This window comes from Mesitornis unicolor, unplaced genomic scaffold, assembly GCF_000695765.1.
Source record: "Mesitornis unicolor isolate BGI_N332 unplaced genomic scaffold, ASM69576v1 scaffold950, whole genome shotgun sequence".
In the NCBI taxonomy this organism is placed as follows: Eukaryota; Metazoa; Chordata; class Aves; order Mesitornithiformes; family Mesitornithidae; genus Mesitornis; species Mesitornis unicolor.
The window spans coordinates 74,950-91,225 of record NW_010157349.1 but is presented as its reverse complement, the minus strand read 5'-3'; the positions used below and the strand labels follow the sequence as shown (position 1 = coordinate 91,225).

The following is a 16,276-nucleotide window of genomic DNA, read 5'->3' as shown; positions in this document are numbered from 1 at the left end:
GAAAAGAGAGTTGTGGGAGATCTTGGGGGTGTGGTGTGGGGAGCAATGTGCCTTTCCACAGGGCCTGCCTGCTTCATGATGAATGATCATCTGAGAATAGAGCTGATCTAGGAAAAGTGATGGGGGTACAAAGGCAGTAAGATCGCAGCTTCGTCTAAAAGCGTGCGTAAAGTTCAACTCTTGCAATTGAAAATGTGTGTGTGCGCGCGCGTGTGTGTGTCTTGTCTCTCTTTCACCCTCTTGCCCTTCCTCCCTACCTCTCTCCTAACAGCTACTTGTGTTGCTGTTGCAGGATGATTTGGAAGTTCGCCTTGTCCGTTTTCTTGACGGCTGCGCTGGTTCGAGTAACGGACACCAGGAAAAACCGCCCAGCCGGCGCCATCCCCTCCCCGTACAAAGACAGCGGCAGCAGTAACCACTCGGAGCGGAGGCAGCAGCTGAACAAGGAGGTGCTGGCCTCCAGCCAGGAGGCCCTGGTGGTCACAGAGCGCAAGTACCTCAAGAGCGACTGGTGCAAGACGCAGCCCCTGCGGCAGACGGTCAGCGAGGAGGGCTGCGTCAGTCGCACCGTCATCAACCGCTTCTGCTATGGGCAGTGTAACTCCTTCTACATCCCCCGGCACGTGAAGAAGGAGGAGGAGTCCTTCCAGTCCTGTGCCTTCTGCAAGCCACACAAGGTCACCTCTTCAACCGTGCAACTGGAGTGCCCTGAGCTGGACCCGCCTTTCCGACTCAAGAAAATTCAGAAGGTCAAGCAGTGCCGGTGCATGTCTGTGAATCTGAACAGCTCAGGCAAGCTGTGAGAGCAGGCATGGAGCTACTGCTTGGTGTTGCCCCACCAGATTTACTGCTGCCTCTCCTCTCCCACAGAGCAGACTGTCCATTTTGTTGGTTTATTTCTTCTCTTCCTTTTGTTGTTGTTGCTGTTTGTTTTCTTTCAGGAGGCATCTCTCCAGCAAGGAAAAGCTCCTTGTCGCTTGCCTACTGGAATAATCCTTTTTAGAGGACTGTGTTAGGCACTTCACTCTAAAACTTTATTCTATTTCCAATATCATCTGCTGGTTGAATCTTCTGGAGTGGAGCAGGCTCCCAGAAGCTGGGATTGAGGTTCTAAGTGACCAGTTGGCTGAATCCAGCATTAAATGTTTCCACTGTGTGGAGTAAAGCCCTCTGCCCTACACTCCAGTCCCCTTCTCAAGATTAGCTTCCCTGTGCTTTGGTTCGGAGCTTGCCACTCCCACTTGGAAGGGCTGGGCTTCTGCTGGGGATGCAGATGAGGGAAAGTAATGAGAAGTAACATGCAAAAAACAAACGAGACTCTCCAGTGGGGCTCATCTCCTTAATACAGCTTTAATTGTGCAATGGCGGGTGCTGCCAGGATTCTTGTCTCAATGGTGGATAAGAAGCGATGGGGAGAGGGCAAGGCATTGGTTTAGCCACTGTGACCACAGCGCAGACTGAGAGTGGGTGCTGATGCTGTTGCGGTTGGAGTACATCGAACATGGGGGTCTCTGCAGAAGTGTTTATTTTGTAACCTAGCTATAGTAAACAGCTGTTTTAAGTTTTATAGACCTAGCCCTGTATATTTTTCTTGTGGCAGAATATGCCAGAGATTAAAATGTGTTGAGTAAGAGACTCAGTTGCTAGGTCAATTGCCTGGCTTAACATGGATGTGGTTTAATGAGGCTTTTGGTAGGCTTTGTGTGTTTGTTAGAAATGTGTGTGTTTCTTGCTCCAGAAAGGAGAACATGACCTTGTATTTACGCCTGCTCGTACTGGGGAAGGCAAAAGGGTGGTGGGCGAGGAGCTGAGAACACTTAAGATATAAAAGCACTGTCACACAAAGGACAAAATTCGGTCATTGATGGATGGAATACAAAAGCTACATCAGTGTCATCAGGTTTTGGAAGTGGTGTCTCTCTCATTATTGGAAACCATGTTAATGTGTTAGTGTTAAAGGAAAAACCCATCAGTCAGTGCTGTGGGAATGGGTCACAGCTGTAGGAGCAGGGAGAAAGTAAGTTGTAATTGCTACAGTGCTGGTGGTCCACTCAATTTTTGCGTTCTACACAACCAGTGTTGTTGAATATTTGCAGTTCATTTTAAAACATACTATGTTGTTATTCAGTTTATGGAGTTGAGCATATCCTTTATATCCCATTTGTTTCAGTTCTGATCTGTATTAGTCCCAGCTGCATTAAAACCCTACATCTCAAAACAAACCAGCCAAACCAAGCCCTGTGCGTGTTCAGTTGTCTGAAGCTCACAAATTAAAAATGACATACCAACTCCCTGATGCACATCTTGCAGTTCAGCATCTGCATCTAGCAAAATCAGCTTGCTGTGGGAGCTGTTTCCTAGGATTATCACAGAATGGTTTGGGTTGGAACGGACCATCTGGTCCAAGTCCCAGCCAGCCTCTTCACACACAGCTGCTTCAAAGGGTTAATGTGTTGAGGCTGTCCTAAGATGCTTTCGGGACTGAGCTCCAGCACACCAAGCGGTTTATGGGGATTGGCATGGACAGGATGAGGTTGGTCAGGGCTGATAGTCCTGTTACGTGAATGGCCACAGCTTTTCGACCGTGATCTTTCAGCATGTCAGCAGTGTACAGGGAGACTCCTTGGGGGAAAATTGTTTTGGAAGCTAGTGCTGCCAGAATCGTGCCAGTCACCAAATGGGCACGATTCAGTCCAGGCTTGAGGGGGTTGTGGAGGGAAGTGGCAATAAAATCATCGAATCAGTAAGGTTTGAAAAGACCTCCAAGATCACCGAGTCCAAATGTCAACCAAACACCACTCTGCCCACCAAACCATGTCCCAAATAGCTACAGTCTACTAAGACTCCAGGGATCCCAGTCTTCACTTGAAAAAAATGAACTGAAAAAGTTAGGCATTTTGAACTAAAGAGATAGAAAAGCACCTGAAAAAACTTCAGTTAAGAGAAATGTGCAAGTATCTTTATCTTTAGCTATGCCCTGCCAGGGTTTTTCACCAGTTCGCAATATGAATATGCTGCAGCTTAAAGCTCCTTCTAGGAGCTGTGTTTATGTAAAAACTGAGTTGAGCTTGTAATGGCTAAAACTGTATTTAATTCTTGTTTTATAAATGGAAACGAAAATGAAGAAATGCTTTAAGTATAATGTAATTATTTTATAGGTCTACTATTAAATTATAGATTAAATAATAAAGCTGCTCTAGGGTTATATGGCATCCAGGTGTACGAGCTTTGCTTCAACACCTTGTGTCCAACTGCTCTCTAATTTGTGTATTCTCTGGCTTCCTTTTGACCCTACCAGATGCTGTAAATGATGATGGCTTGGGAAAGCCTAGCTACTTCTTCATTTATCCCCACCTCCCCTCAGAAGTACCTGCAAGGCAAGAGGTAAAAATAAATTGCACTAATCCTAGATTCTGGAGTCAATTCTGCATGCACAAATTCTAGGTTTGGTTTTGTTGGTTTTTTTTTTTTGGTTACCTAACAAGAAGACAACCAAAGCTCCACCACTGGCTGAACTGCTGACATCATTTGCAGTAAGAGAAGTAACTATTACCCTGACCTTAGTGCTTAAAATATAGCTGGATCCTGATGTAACAAGCACCGAACTACTCAGAGGGGAAAAAAGTGAGCTTTAACGGTTGCTATTAGCTCTTGAATGAGTACGCTGTCTATGTCTCCAAAGGTAGGGTGGTGGTTTGGTTTTTTTATCATTTCTCCAATCCAGAGAAAAGAGAGTTGCAAAATAATATTGAAAGAGAATTTCAGTGACGGGAGTTCGGAGCTCCAGCAGCTATCTCCTCCAACACCCTTCTCTCATTTCCACTTGTCTCTTATACACTCCTGCTTTGCAGGCAGCTTCATTGTGCAGCATGCACCTGAACCTCTGCTGCTTGTGGTACAGCCTGGGCTCCAACTCCAGCTCTCCCAGCCTCTCTTGCTTTCTGACTGCTGATCCACTATACTGCAGGCACACGCTGCAATCCAGAAATCTGCAATCTAAGAGTAAGGCAAGTCTCTCGAGATAGATGAAAAAAGCTTTAGGTCAGGTGGATCCGGTATTTCTTAAAGCAGAGTGGTGGTGTGGGACAGGGGAAGGAGGTGGACAGTAAACGTCAAGATCCATCACCGTGGAACTGCCACACAGTTTCTAAGAGCTTTAATTTGAGCTGCAGCTGGGAACAAATGAGAAAACAGTGCTGACTCAATGGAGACCCTTTATCTTCAGAAAGACACCATCTTTTTGAGGCAGTACACTTACCCTTGGACACCTTTCCAAATAGGTTGGATGAAAGTTGACCAGGTACAGCACAGGTACAGGTGGATCTGTCATTTGAAAAAGAATGGCCTGAAAAACCTGTTCTATAACATGAACCTCATTTGATTGATGAGTGGCAGACCTAAATGGTGTGGGGCATGGTTTTCCCTCTTCTCCATTTGCTCACCTGTTCACACTATCTTCAGAAAAACTCAGCTTCATCAGTTTTCACTTACTCTATCCATAGCAGTTTAAAATTGGTGTAACTTCAGTAACTGATGTAATGGAATTGGCACAAAGCCAGCTTTACTTATTAACCTAGAGCATGCAACAAAGTAATTGTAATGCAAAGACTTCTTGTATCTTCTCTCAAGGAAATTAAGAGCTGCTTCCAGCTTTTAAGCTGAAAAAAATAGGACAAGAAAAAGGTCAGTTTATGGAAGATATCACTAATTGTATTCTCACTGCCACTGTTAGTTAATACTTAACTAAGTTTTGGAAGTGTTTTGGGATGATGAAAGGTGCTACCAAAAAAGCTAACCACTACTGTGTCACGACATGACAAAGTACCATGCTTCTGGAAGGTTTTAGTTTGCAAGCTAAACAACACAAATCGTTGCAGCTGCTCAAAAAACAGACTGATGTTCTCAGTAAGTCACATCTGCTGCTTAGGTAGGAAAGCCCTTATTGAGCTGCTGCATTTATTAAAGTAACCATGAGTGACACGGTGGTGATCAGCAAAGGCTCAGTACCTGTGAGAAGTCTTGTAGGACTACAGCCAACTCAAGGCATAGTGTGTTTGATGTTGCAGTAAATGGGGGAAGATGGGACCCATGGGGTGCTCGACTTCTTTAAAGCACACCCAGACAAACAAAATAACATTAGTTTTGAATTCTGTAAAAAGCTGAGTGTGCCACTGAAATAAAAGCAGGAGTGAATCTTACGTTGGGATTCTACTCTGGAAGTGTTGTGGGTCAACTTTGCTGCTGCACACAGTGGGCTACTCTGCTTTGTATGGATGCTTGAAAACAGGCTGGAGAGAAGCTGTATGAGAGAGACATGTTCAACCAAATAGGCTGGTCCTCAGTAACATGCAATGGGGAAAAAGAAATAATCTATGTAGCAGCTTGTATCTTAAGATCATAACATGGTACCACCAGCTGCTGTCAGCCTTCAACACTGTTTTTCAGAGAGCAAGGCTTGTGAGTAACATTAACAGCTATGAGACAGATTCAGTGGAAAGGGTGGTATGTATGCATGTGACAGTCCTACCTGCTTGGTGGACAACACTTTGATGACATAAATCACATATATGTATATAGTTATATATATACACACCACCACCTGGGGAAGAGGTATATATCCACATAACTGGATGTTATTGTCACTGTGCTTCCCAAAGACAAGGAAAGAGAAACCCCATTTCCACTGCTTCCTTCAAAAAGGTTTTCCCTTGACCACAGGAGCCTGACTGGGATGTGATGCTCGAGGAGTGAACAGCGGCTAGCGAACCACAACATAGCCTGACAGTGAAGAGAGAAGGCAATTATTTAATCATTATTCCTTTTATTTTCATATAAATTAACATTCTAAAAAATTGAAATAGAAACACTAAATACAGTATTGCACATAGTGGTCTTTGTTAGATGATCTATTATTTCATTTAGTATAGTAATATACAGACTGTAGGTACTGAAGGGAACAGGAAGGCTACAAATGAAAACATGCTACTGTATCCTTGCACTTAGGAGCAAAGTTAAAAGGAAAAGACTATTGTTTACATAAATACAAACATGGATTTGAATCAGTGCCATTAAAATAGCTTTACTTTTTAAAGATTTTTCCCCGTAAGTTAGTTGTAACAGCAAATAATCTTTTCACTTCCCAAATAGTAATGTTACTCCCATCAACACAAAATTTTAGAACTCCGTTCTTGGTAATTTATATCCCTGCCAGTAATTATTATGAGTACAGATTTTTCACATAGGTTTGTCAGCAACAGGAGACTTGATTTTTGCATAGTGAAAAAGACTCCATTTTTTCTAGTGCTTGGTATATATGTGAATAGTAACAGATTCCTGAGGTCATATTTCGCACTTCCTTCAATGACACCCTGTGGGGTACGTTAACCTCTGGACAGCTCAGAATGGCTCTCGATGTGCTAAATTAGACGGAGAATAACGCAACCCAACAGGTTAGACCTTGTTTGCCTTATCCCAGCATCTTTCAGGCTCCACACTTGTGAGCACGTGCATTCAATTCAGTTGTACACACCCTGCTTTCAGGAAGGGTGTGCTTTGAAGGAAAAATGTTATTGATTGGGCAGATTGCTTTGGGGGTCTTTAATTAGGACTAGAGGAAGAGGTTGTTATCAGTTGAGCAGATCAAAACTGATACAGTAAATTCTGGGTTGCAAACAGGAATTAAGCATGTGGTCTAAAATGGAAGCCCTAAGTCATAGATTTCAACCATTAACCTCCTAGTCAGGGGCACTTGAAGCCTGGAGGAAAAGTCTGTGGTACTGTTAAGTGTGAAATTGGTGTCAATTAGTTTTGGTAGTCTGTGTTCTGTCACTAAAATTGGCTACTGTTTTCCATAAATATCAGTCCCCATGTACATCTTTTAACAGCTCTCTAAAGGAGATTTAAATTAACCGTAAAGCTAATTCCAAAAGGAAAGTCACATACATGTGGCCAAAAGCCTGTCTGACTTAAGTGACCAGCAGTTAAAACTATACTATACCTTCTAAAATTCATGTAAAAGTATTAGCTGCTTTATATAGTAACAAACTATAATAGCCAAATCTCTCTCATACTCTCTTATCATACTTCTGTGCTTTTCTGTATTTTCCTGCTTTTCACTTACTCTTTTTTTTTTTTTTTTTTTAATGCTGGATTTCTGACCCCCATACCACCTGGCATTCACTATCTGGCAAAAGATGAAGTAAAAGTATACTGCTTTATCGATTTTAAAGATAGTTACAGTAAACATCTTGTTCCACAAATATTTAGTCATGAAGGGCAACCAAACAATTGAGAAAGCATCGATTATACTGTATAAACAGCACTTAACGATTCAAAATACAAACTACAAATGCCGACATGAAACGGATACAAACAATTCACTAGGAGTAACATTTCTTTTCCTAATCTAAGTGTAGTGTCGTGAAGTACTGGTGTTAGACAGATGTTGCCAGTAGGAATGGAAATGTTTTACTGCATTGAGTAGCATTCTTATGGAGTTCAACTTAATGTAATTTTCAGCATGTTCAGAACTGATGCAGATGCTGTTTTTTATGCATGCTGACTTGGCCTATTTTTAATATACCATACACTTTACAAAAATATCATTTTTGAGTGGCAAAGGAGATACAGAGTCCAGGGAAGGTGTTTCAAGTCCATACCTAGTCTATTGCTGGGCACTCATTAAAGTGATTACATTCGTGAATGAATGTACAACAACACATCAATTGGTGGAAAACTCTAGTGAACAAAAAGCAAATTCAAAAAGGTCAAGAAAGCAAATGATCAAGATGGTATTGTTTCCTTCCCCCTCGCTCCCCACCCACAGGCATGTTGAGTTTTGGCAACCAGGTAACAATGGCTTTTGCTTTTCTTCTCTCAGATTTTCATACTTATCTTTGCTTTCTGAAAAAGAAAATAAAATTTAAAAAGCAGAAGATTCAGTATACATAAAACCATGCCACACAAACATGAAAAGCACAGAAATATATAGGGTAATGTTCAGTTATACTGACTGTAGCATTGACCTCACAAATAAATTTCGTTTGAAGCTAGAACTGAAGAAGATTGCCGCTACACAGTGCTTGTGAAATATTTTTGTTTACTTTCCTTTTCACTCTATCCAATTTTCAGTAACGCGGAAAGTACCAGTTTTAGCGCAACTAATAATGATAATGACACAGGAGTAATTAAGCCTATACTTATTTATTAAAAAAAAATAAAAATTTAAAAGTCTCTCTGCATCTTTACATGCAACAAGATATATGTGAGATGGAGAAATCCAAATCAATGTTAGTTAGTTTTTGGCTTTTTTAAAATGACATCTTCATCCGGTTTTAAATAAAAATGATAAAATAAAATCTAGTTTATCATTCCTAGCTAAGCTGTTACTCCATTTATGTATCTTGTGGCACAGTCAACATTCCCTAAATATTCAGAATCAGAACCAATAAATGCAGTATTATTTCTACTTGTGTTACATGATATTACTTCGACTACAGTAAACTGCCATCTGCTTCATTTCAGGTAACATAGCTGTGACTACAAAGCACAAAAGAATTAAATCATGCCTTAGTGGAGACAGACAGAGACGACACATGAAAAGAATCTTCTGTTATAATCACAGAATGTTAGGAGTTAGAAGGGACCTTGAAAGATCATCCAGTCCAACCCCCCTGCCAGAGCAGGATCACCTAGACTAGGTCACACAGGAACGCGTCCAGATGGGTTTTGAATGTCTCCGGAGAAGGAGACTCCACAACCTCTCTGGGCAGCCTGGTCCAGTGCTGTCACCCTTACAGTGAAAAAGCTTTTCCTTATGTTCACATGGAACCTCCTATGCTCCAGCTTGCTCCCGTTGCCCCTTGTCCTGTCCTTGGCTATCACTGAGAAGAGCAATAATATTTTACAAATACAATTGTAAAGTTGCTACAGGTGTAATTTTAGTGTGAGGTGCCAGGTTAATTATGCACTAGAGGAATATTAATTTTCTGTAAAATCAGTCATGATCCTAGCAATGCTTTGGCAATCATAATGAAAAAGTTTAATTGAATGACTAGAATTACTCCTTGAGTATCATTAATTTACCTGTTTTCAGAAGAATGTATTATCCTTTTCAGTATTATCTTTTTCTAAGGTTTGTATTCCAAACAAATCCTGATTAGTGGAACAGAAGCCACTAGTATTTGATACAGGGATCCTACTTGAAAAATGCGTAACTATCACAATTCTTCCATATATTTTGAAACTGTATGAATGACAGCGAATATACCCTGAATAAATTTAAATACCAGAGCTGCCTTGCAGCAATAACACACTGCTTTTGCTTGTGCTCCATCTATTTTGTGGAGTAATATTCACAGGCAGCATTCAAGTTTGTTAACCTAACACCTTTTATGAAAATGCTAAACATTGAAAAAAAACCCAACAAAAAAGAAACTCCAGAATGAAAACAAACATCAAAAATAACATACTTGTAAAATGCAAAGAGAAAAAGGTAGAATGAGGGATGGAAACAAAAATATAGCTGCAGTTTTTACTTACAATTCCAGAGTCATGTTTTGGTTTTATATTGTACAGCGACTTCCCCTTTTTCTGCCTGCAGACTTCCTCTGCTTCTTTAACTCTGAAGAGAGACATAATTTATGCATATTCTTCTAGAACAAAGCTATTTGGAAAGACTGCGCAGTATATAACTTACAAATTTAGACCTGAGGACACAATATTCCCTGTATTTTCCTTAGCGTGCTCCACAAAATAGCACTTGTGCTCTGTGGCTGTTGCCATACCATCAGGCTCAGGCACTTACAAGGACAGGCATAATCAATGCTGTAATCACTTCTAGTTAAAAACAATCAGTACTTTCTATTGGTGAGGATTCAAATACATCAAGATTTAAAATACTGGATGACATGAAGATTATCTTTCAGAACATTCATACCAAACACTACTAAGAAAGCTTCTTTTCTTTTTTACAACTATTTAATAATCATTCTTCATCCATTCCCAATCTCAGTACTTCAACTAGAGTTTAAACCAAGGTTCTTACTGAGGTATCTTCCCTTTCACCCAGTTTGTTTTGCTATTTAAAATGGCAAAACTCTTTAACTGAAATTTCTAGCCTTTACTCTCTAACTTAAAATAAAAATGGAAAACAGGGGAATCATTATTAAAGAGCATGATTTTTACTCCCAAGGTGGTGCACATCACTATGCACGTCTCCCTCTTTCCAAAACTGAGGGCACACAGCAAAGCTTCCATGACCACTGGAGGTGAAAGCACTTGGGCTGCTTGAATGTAAAGAGAAGAGCAGGTTCCAGAAACGAGAATCTACTTCTTGGTGCTTCCTGACTTGGGATGTGGTACCAAATTATATTCCAATTGGAGGCCTGCCAGAACCAGTGTGATGGGTTCAATGGCACTCTGCAAAACCTTTCTTTACTATTTTTACTCAATTTGTAGATCAACCGTACAAACACATGTGGTTACTGAAACACTGATAATATAGATTTAAGTTATGAATTCTTTGATCTTCAAAGATTTACATAAACCCTTTCTATGTGATTTCATTAAATGGTGTGAAATACGTAAATTTTTAATGAGACACGATAATATTATTTATAAATAAGTAGAAAATTAAAATGTAAATCCTATATTGGCTTGCTCTTGCCAACAGTGTAGACTTTAGATGGCGCTTACTTTGTCTTTTCATCATTATCCAACAGTGGGAAAAAAAAGAAATAACACTAAAATGATATTGAAGAAATTATATATCCTTGGCTCGTTTCCTTGCGATTCATCTCCAGACCCCTTGCATGTCTGCTATTTCACTGAGCCTACACAAGGCAATGTGAGAATCAAGCTTTGTGTTACTATTATTTTAAAATATTTTTTGTGTGTATGGTAAGGGCCAGTTTTTGAAAATACGACTCCAGCTAGGTCTGCTAAGCACATTAGAAAAAATGCCTTTGCATTAATCTCTCCTTTATCCAGCTTCACCAGACACACCTCATTCTTTTCATAAGTTTCAAATTTATACTTTCAAAAATTAATTTTAATGTCAGTTCTTTTCCAGCACTTCCAGCGAGCTGCTCCCTTCATTTGATGGCCTTTAGTTTATTAGTGTAGGAAGACCCTTTATGTGCACAGGTCAGGGAAAAAAGGTACTGAATTCTATGGTTTTCAAGCTGTAACACTCTATCTATAGACTGCAAATCAGATAGCTTGCTGCAGCATAATATAGTACAAAAACATCAAGCAGCCAAGTAATTCACCTTTAAAGTATATTTAAATAGATTCAGTAAAAGTGGCAGCCAAAATGTGGTGAATAGGTTTAAATTGAAACTTATGGGAATGATATAGAACATAGTAAAATTCAAAGACATTTTCCTAAAATGTTACCTTTTCTTCTGCTTCGTGTCTACTTACATCTGAAGGAGGAAAAGTATCTGGGACATTGATTTTCCCATGATATTTTCCAAACAGTCAGACACATTCCAACCCATTAAAAGCCACTCTTGCAAAGTTAGGTATGAAATAGCATGCCTATCATACAATTTCCTCTTTTTCAAATACCACTATAGCTGGCTGCTTTCACTGATAGACATCATTTAAATAGGAAAATGAGATGTTACTTGGGAGTAGATAAGTATCAAATCCTGGGGACTGTACAAGCACTATCGACGTTATCAAAATGACTGTTTTATAGAAGCAATGTAATATATGCAGGTATTCAGATGACTCATCATGCAAATGACAGCATATGTAACATACAAAAATATTTACCAAACCAGTTCACACAGATCCAGATGTTATTCTCCGGAAATGGCAAGGAATCTTTAGTTCCAGTCTTTGTCCCATCTAAATATTCCCTGTCAAGGACAAATTGCCCACTGCTTGCCTAACATACCAGGTTGTATGACAGCACAGCTCTCTGGGGGCCTTACGTTAATTCAGAACAAAAATCCTTTTACAGAATAAAACTGTGGGTAATGCAGTGATAGAGGTTATTTTCTAAAAAGCAAGTCCTATTAAGTGTCGTTGTCAGTGTAACATCTCTAAATAATCTGCCTCTGTTGGAGAAATAGCAGTTTAAGAGAAAGGCTGTCCCTGCCTGAAACAGAAAAATGAGAATAACAACGCTATGTTTTCAGGGAGGAAGTCAGAACTTTGATGTCCCTTAGATTGCACTTGGAAAAATGATCTACAGCCTCCAGACTGATAAATGACAACCGTGAGCTTGTGCTACCCATTTTTTTAGGATGATGTAAAAGGTTCTGGTCTCACAAGTACAATTGCAGTCCTGAAGTTTTTGGGAAGTCTTGAGAAATTCCTTGGAGTTTGAGCTTATTTATTCATACCACTGGGAATGCAGAAGATGAGAAGCTTTACTCCCTACTGCACTGAAAATAAAGCTGAGAGCTAGCAGCCGCCCAGCTCCAGTTCCAGCCATACCACTGACTCACTGGGTGGGTTTGGGACAGCTCGCTGCCTCTTGGCTCCCATCCTGCTCTCCATGCAGGAAGATTCAAGTGGTTGGATGGAGCCTCACTATAGCCAATATGACCTATAGGTATGCTTCCTCAGCAAGAAATGTCCTTAGAAATGTACAGATAGCACAGCAAAAGGTTATGGTTAGGAGCCTTAGTTTATCACCATGTTAAAACTTGAAGCATGGAAAACTGTACAAGTCTACAGCTGCATCTGTAAAAGAATAGGCAGCAAACTGGTGAAATATAGGGGCGAAGGCAATCATTAGCCTTCCACAGGCTATGATCACAAACCAGTGGAACTGGTATCAGTTTCTACAGTGTGCAAGTGTATTTTCTGAAGACTGATCATTTAACTAAATTAGGATTTTATTAAATGTAAAATTAAAGTAAACTAATCCTTCTGGAAGAGCAAAAGCATGTGCTTTGATATGAACATCAGTGCCATTTAAACTGCAAGATCTAGAAAAGCAGATAAAAGGTTACCTTTGAAATAAGGCCAACAGTCTTAATTCTATTGGAAAATAACATTCAATTTCCACTGGCAATTTTTTTCAACTTTTTCAGATTTCTCTACTGGCCCTGAATGATTCTTCATCTTCCCGTCCATGAAACTAAGAAGATTTAGGCAAAATCACCTTGCTTCTATCAACTCATGCCTGATTCAAGTCAAAGTCATATTTCTCCCAGTGGCAAATTCCTGAATACCTTCCTCTAGCTCAGGCTTTTCCTACACTATTTTCCACTGACTTCAGTGAGACCCTGATCAGCTGGGAGGTGCAAGTTAATAACCTAAGACCAAAAGGTGCAAAAATCGTATGAACGCTAATGGTTATATCAGAAAGACTGGGTTAGCTATTCAACTATGGTGAGTTGTTGGAGCTTCATGAAGAAATTAATGGTTCTAATTCAATACTGAGAGGAGGGAAGAAGGTACTTGGAGAAAACAATGCAAGAGCTATGAATCTGAGAGCCTCCCAGCAGTTGCAAAAAGGGGAGGGATGGCCAACAATGGCATACTTCTAGGCCTCATGCCAAAGTGACACCACTGCTTCAACCATACAGAGCTCGAACAGCGTGAAACAGTTAAAAGGACACTCCTAGGAAAGGAGTAGGAGTTCAATTGCCAGGCTGGGTGTGGCAAGATAGGCTGCCACCAGGGGAGGCTGTGGAAAAATAGTCTAAGGAAGGTGGGTGTTCCCCAGTTCCTGAGAATTATGACCCTTAGGCAAAGGCAGGCATGTCTGTAGATTTATTTATTGTTCTGAAGATTTGTTTTTATTTCATGGAATCCCAGCATGGTCGGGTTGGAAGAAACCTCTGGATATCATCTAGTCCAACTCCCTACTAAAGCAGGATCATCTGGAGAAGATCACACAGGAACATGTCCAGGCAGGATTTGAATGCCTCCAGGGAAGGAGACTCCACAACCTCTCTACTTAAACTATTTAGTTCTGCGCTACTTTCTGTTACAGAGGCTGTTTGGTCCCTTTATAGAGCCATTGCTCTCTAGAGCGATCAGATACCCAGAAGCAGTATAGATGCTCAAGGCATGACCTGAGAGTAGGTGAGTAAGATGGAGGTGACAAGGGACATGATGTGCTCTTGAAGAGATCAGGTGGTACAGTTAACTTGATAAGTGTGATGGGAATTGTATGCAAGCTTATAGTATGCTAAGCTGCTTTGCTAGACTGATGCTCAAACTGCCTCACTTCATACTTTTCAACTGCTTCTCAAACTCACTCTTTTTCAGTAATCTAACTTTGGTTCATTTGCTATCAAGCCTTGTCCCATCTCATGTAATTCTGTCTTAGAAGTGAGTGTATCAGTTTGATAGGAAAGATAACATCAGCTGTATTACCTTCAGCAGGTTATGCCTTTTACTTCTCCTAAATAATTTCTTGATTTTGTCTTAAAGAGAACATAATCATACAAAAACTAGTCTCCTCAGCCTAGACAACCAGAGAGTTGCCCAACTCTCACTGTAGCAATTTGAAGAGCAGAGGTATTAACAGCAGTGGGCCCAGCATCACAATCAGGGCAGATACTATAAATCCTTAATAAGAGCATTCATAATGCAAGTCTGGACAAATATAACTCCTTAAATATGAAATTTAGCTAAAGCACTGATTGCATTATTTCAGAAAGGATATACTTCCAAACAGTCTCAACAATAAGAAAACATGTAGAGAATGTACAATATTGGGCAATCCATGGATCAGTCAAAAAAAATCCCATAAAAATCTACAAGTGAATGAACAGCCAGTCACTTATAGAGCCCAAGAATTAAGGTCTTGAAATTTGCTACTTAGGATTCAGAGTCTAATAATTGTCACCCATAACAAAGGAAGTAATTTCTTATTTCCATCATAATAAGAACTCTTCTCCAGCACTTTCTCCTCCTTCTACCTCATCTGTATTGTGAGACAAACACATACAAACTATGATTAAGTTTAAAGACAGTCTGCAAGAGGAATAAGCAAATTACACTTTGGCACACACTCAGGAAAAAGAAACCAGACATCCTTACAAACTCTAAAGAAAGAGTATTTTTATCTACCTTCTTGACCAAAAGCCAGCCTGGCCACAACCTTATCAAAGCTTAGAGACTTTCTGTCATCATTCAGCCCATTGCTGGAGGAGGGAAGAGGCGGGTCACTTTCCTGCCACTAAACATTAATAATTTTGTCTGAAGTATCTGTGGCAGACAGATTCATTTCCTACTGGCTCCATCTTGGCTTGGTAGCCGCACAGTTCACTAGCGAGCACCACAACATGACAACTGTAAGCACAGGGAGAAGGCTGAAAGGTTCAACGCCTTAGATAGAGCTGTTCACAAAAACTTCCATGAGAAACTCAGGCATACATTACTTTTACAGTTCGACAGCATAGTTCACGAAAACCAAAAGATGTTTTTTCCTGCAGATATTCTGTGTTTTTTAACATAAAACAAAGCTGAGACCAATCTCCTTTATAACACTAAGGGCTTTGTATTAGATAAATAATAGGGGTGTTGCCAAACTATTTTACATGGGTTTGTCTGGGTTGGAGATATCTGGTTTATAATAATAATAATAATAACAATAATTATAGTACCTTTACAAATAAAAATGAATTTAAAAAACCCTCAGCAAAAATATCAAGTGCCAGATGTCTTTAAGACTTCAGGAACAGAAAGCTTTAAAACTTTCTTTGAAAACTCTACCAGAGCAATGTGCCTATATTTTATTCTTTGACTCAGTTACTAAAATATTGAAATTATTTTTTGCTAAGGACTTTCTCTTTAGCAAAAACAACACAAAGGAAAATTAAAATTCCTAACATGAAAGTAGAGTAAAAAAAAAATGCAGCCCTTTAAGCTTCACACCAAAAGGGTTGAAGTGATGACATAGACATGATTCAGTAACTGACCGCAAAGACATTATACAGATGATAAGCACATTGTAACGTACCTAGTCCCATCAAACTGGCTGATGAATCCTAACCTCTGCCTACCAACAAAGAGATTAGGTATTTGAAAATCTTGACATCCCTGCCAGCTCCTTGCATGGTTACTTCAAGGACCACAAGGCAGACAATGGCTGGCTGGAAGACACAGTGATTAATCACACTTTGTGTCAGAGGACCAAGGATGGAGAGATTAAAATGTTTTAATCTGGCCACTTAACACAGACTAACCTGTAGCAGGACCCTGAATAAGATCCCTCCTCTGTCAACGATGTAGAGTGGACTTCGGAGAATGCATTTCAGATTTTCTCCAGTGTGCATCATGTCAAATAGGCCTAAAATAA

General features: G+C 40.0%; 1 protein-coding gene across 1 annotated transcript; it reads left to right on the top strand.

Moving 5' to 3' along the window:
- Positions 1 to 293: 293 nt before the first annotated feature.
- On the top strand, positions 294 to 803 carry GREM2 (gremlin 2, DAN family BMP antagonist). The gene has a single exon (XM_010179520.1). It carries the CDS (start codon positions 294 to 296, stop codon positions 801 to 803), a length of 510 nt encoding a protein of 169 aa, XP_010177822.1.
- Positions 804 to 16,276: the final 15,473 nt, after the last annotated feature.

Bases quoted from the DNA above. Each gene is read 5' to 3' on its own strand.
- GREM2 (XM_010179520.1), top strand. From the start codon at position 294: ATGATTTGGAAGTTCGCCTTGTCCGTTTTCTTGACGGCTGCGCTGGTT.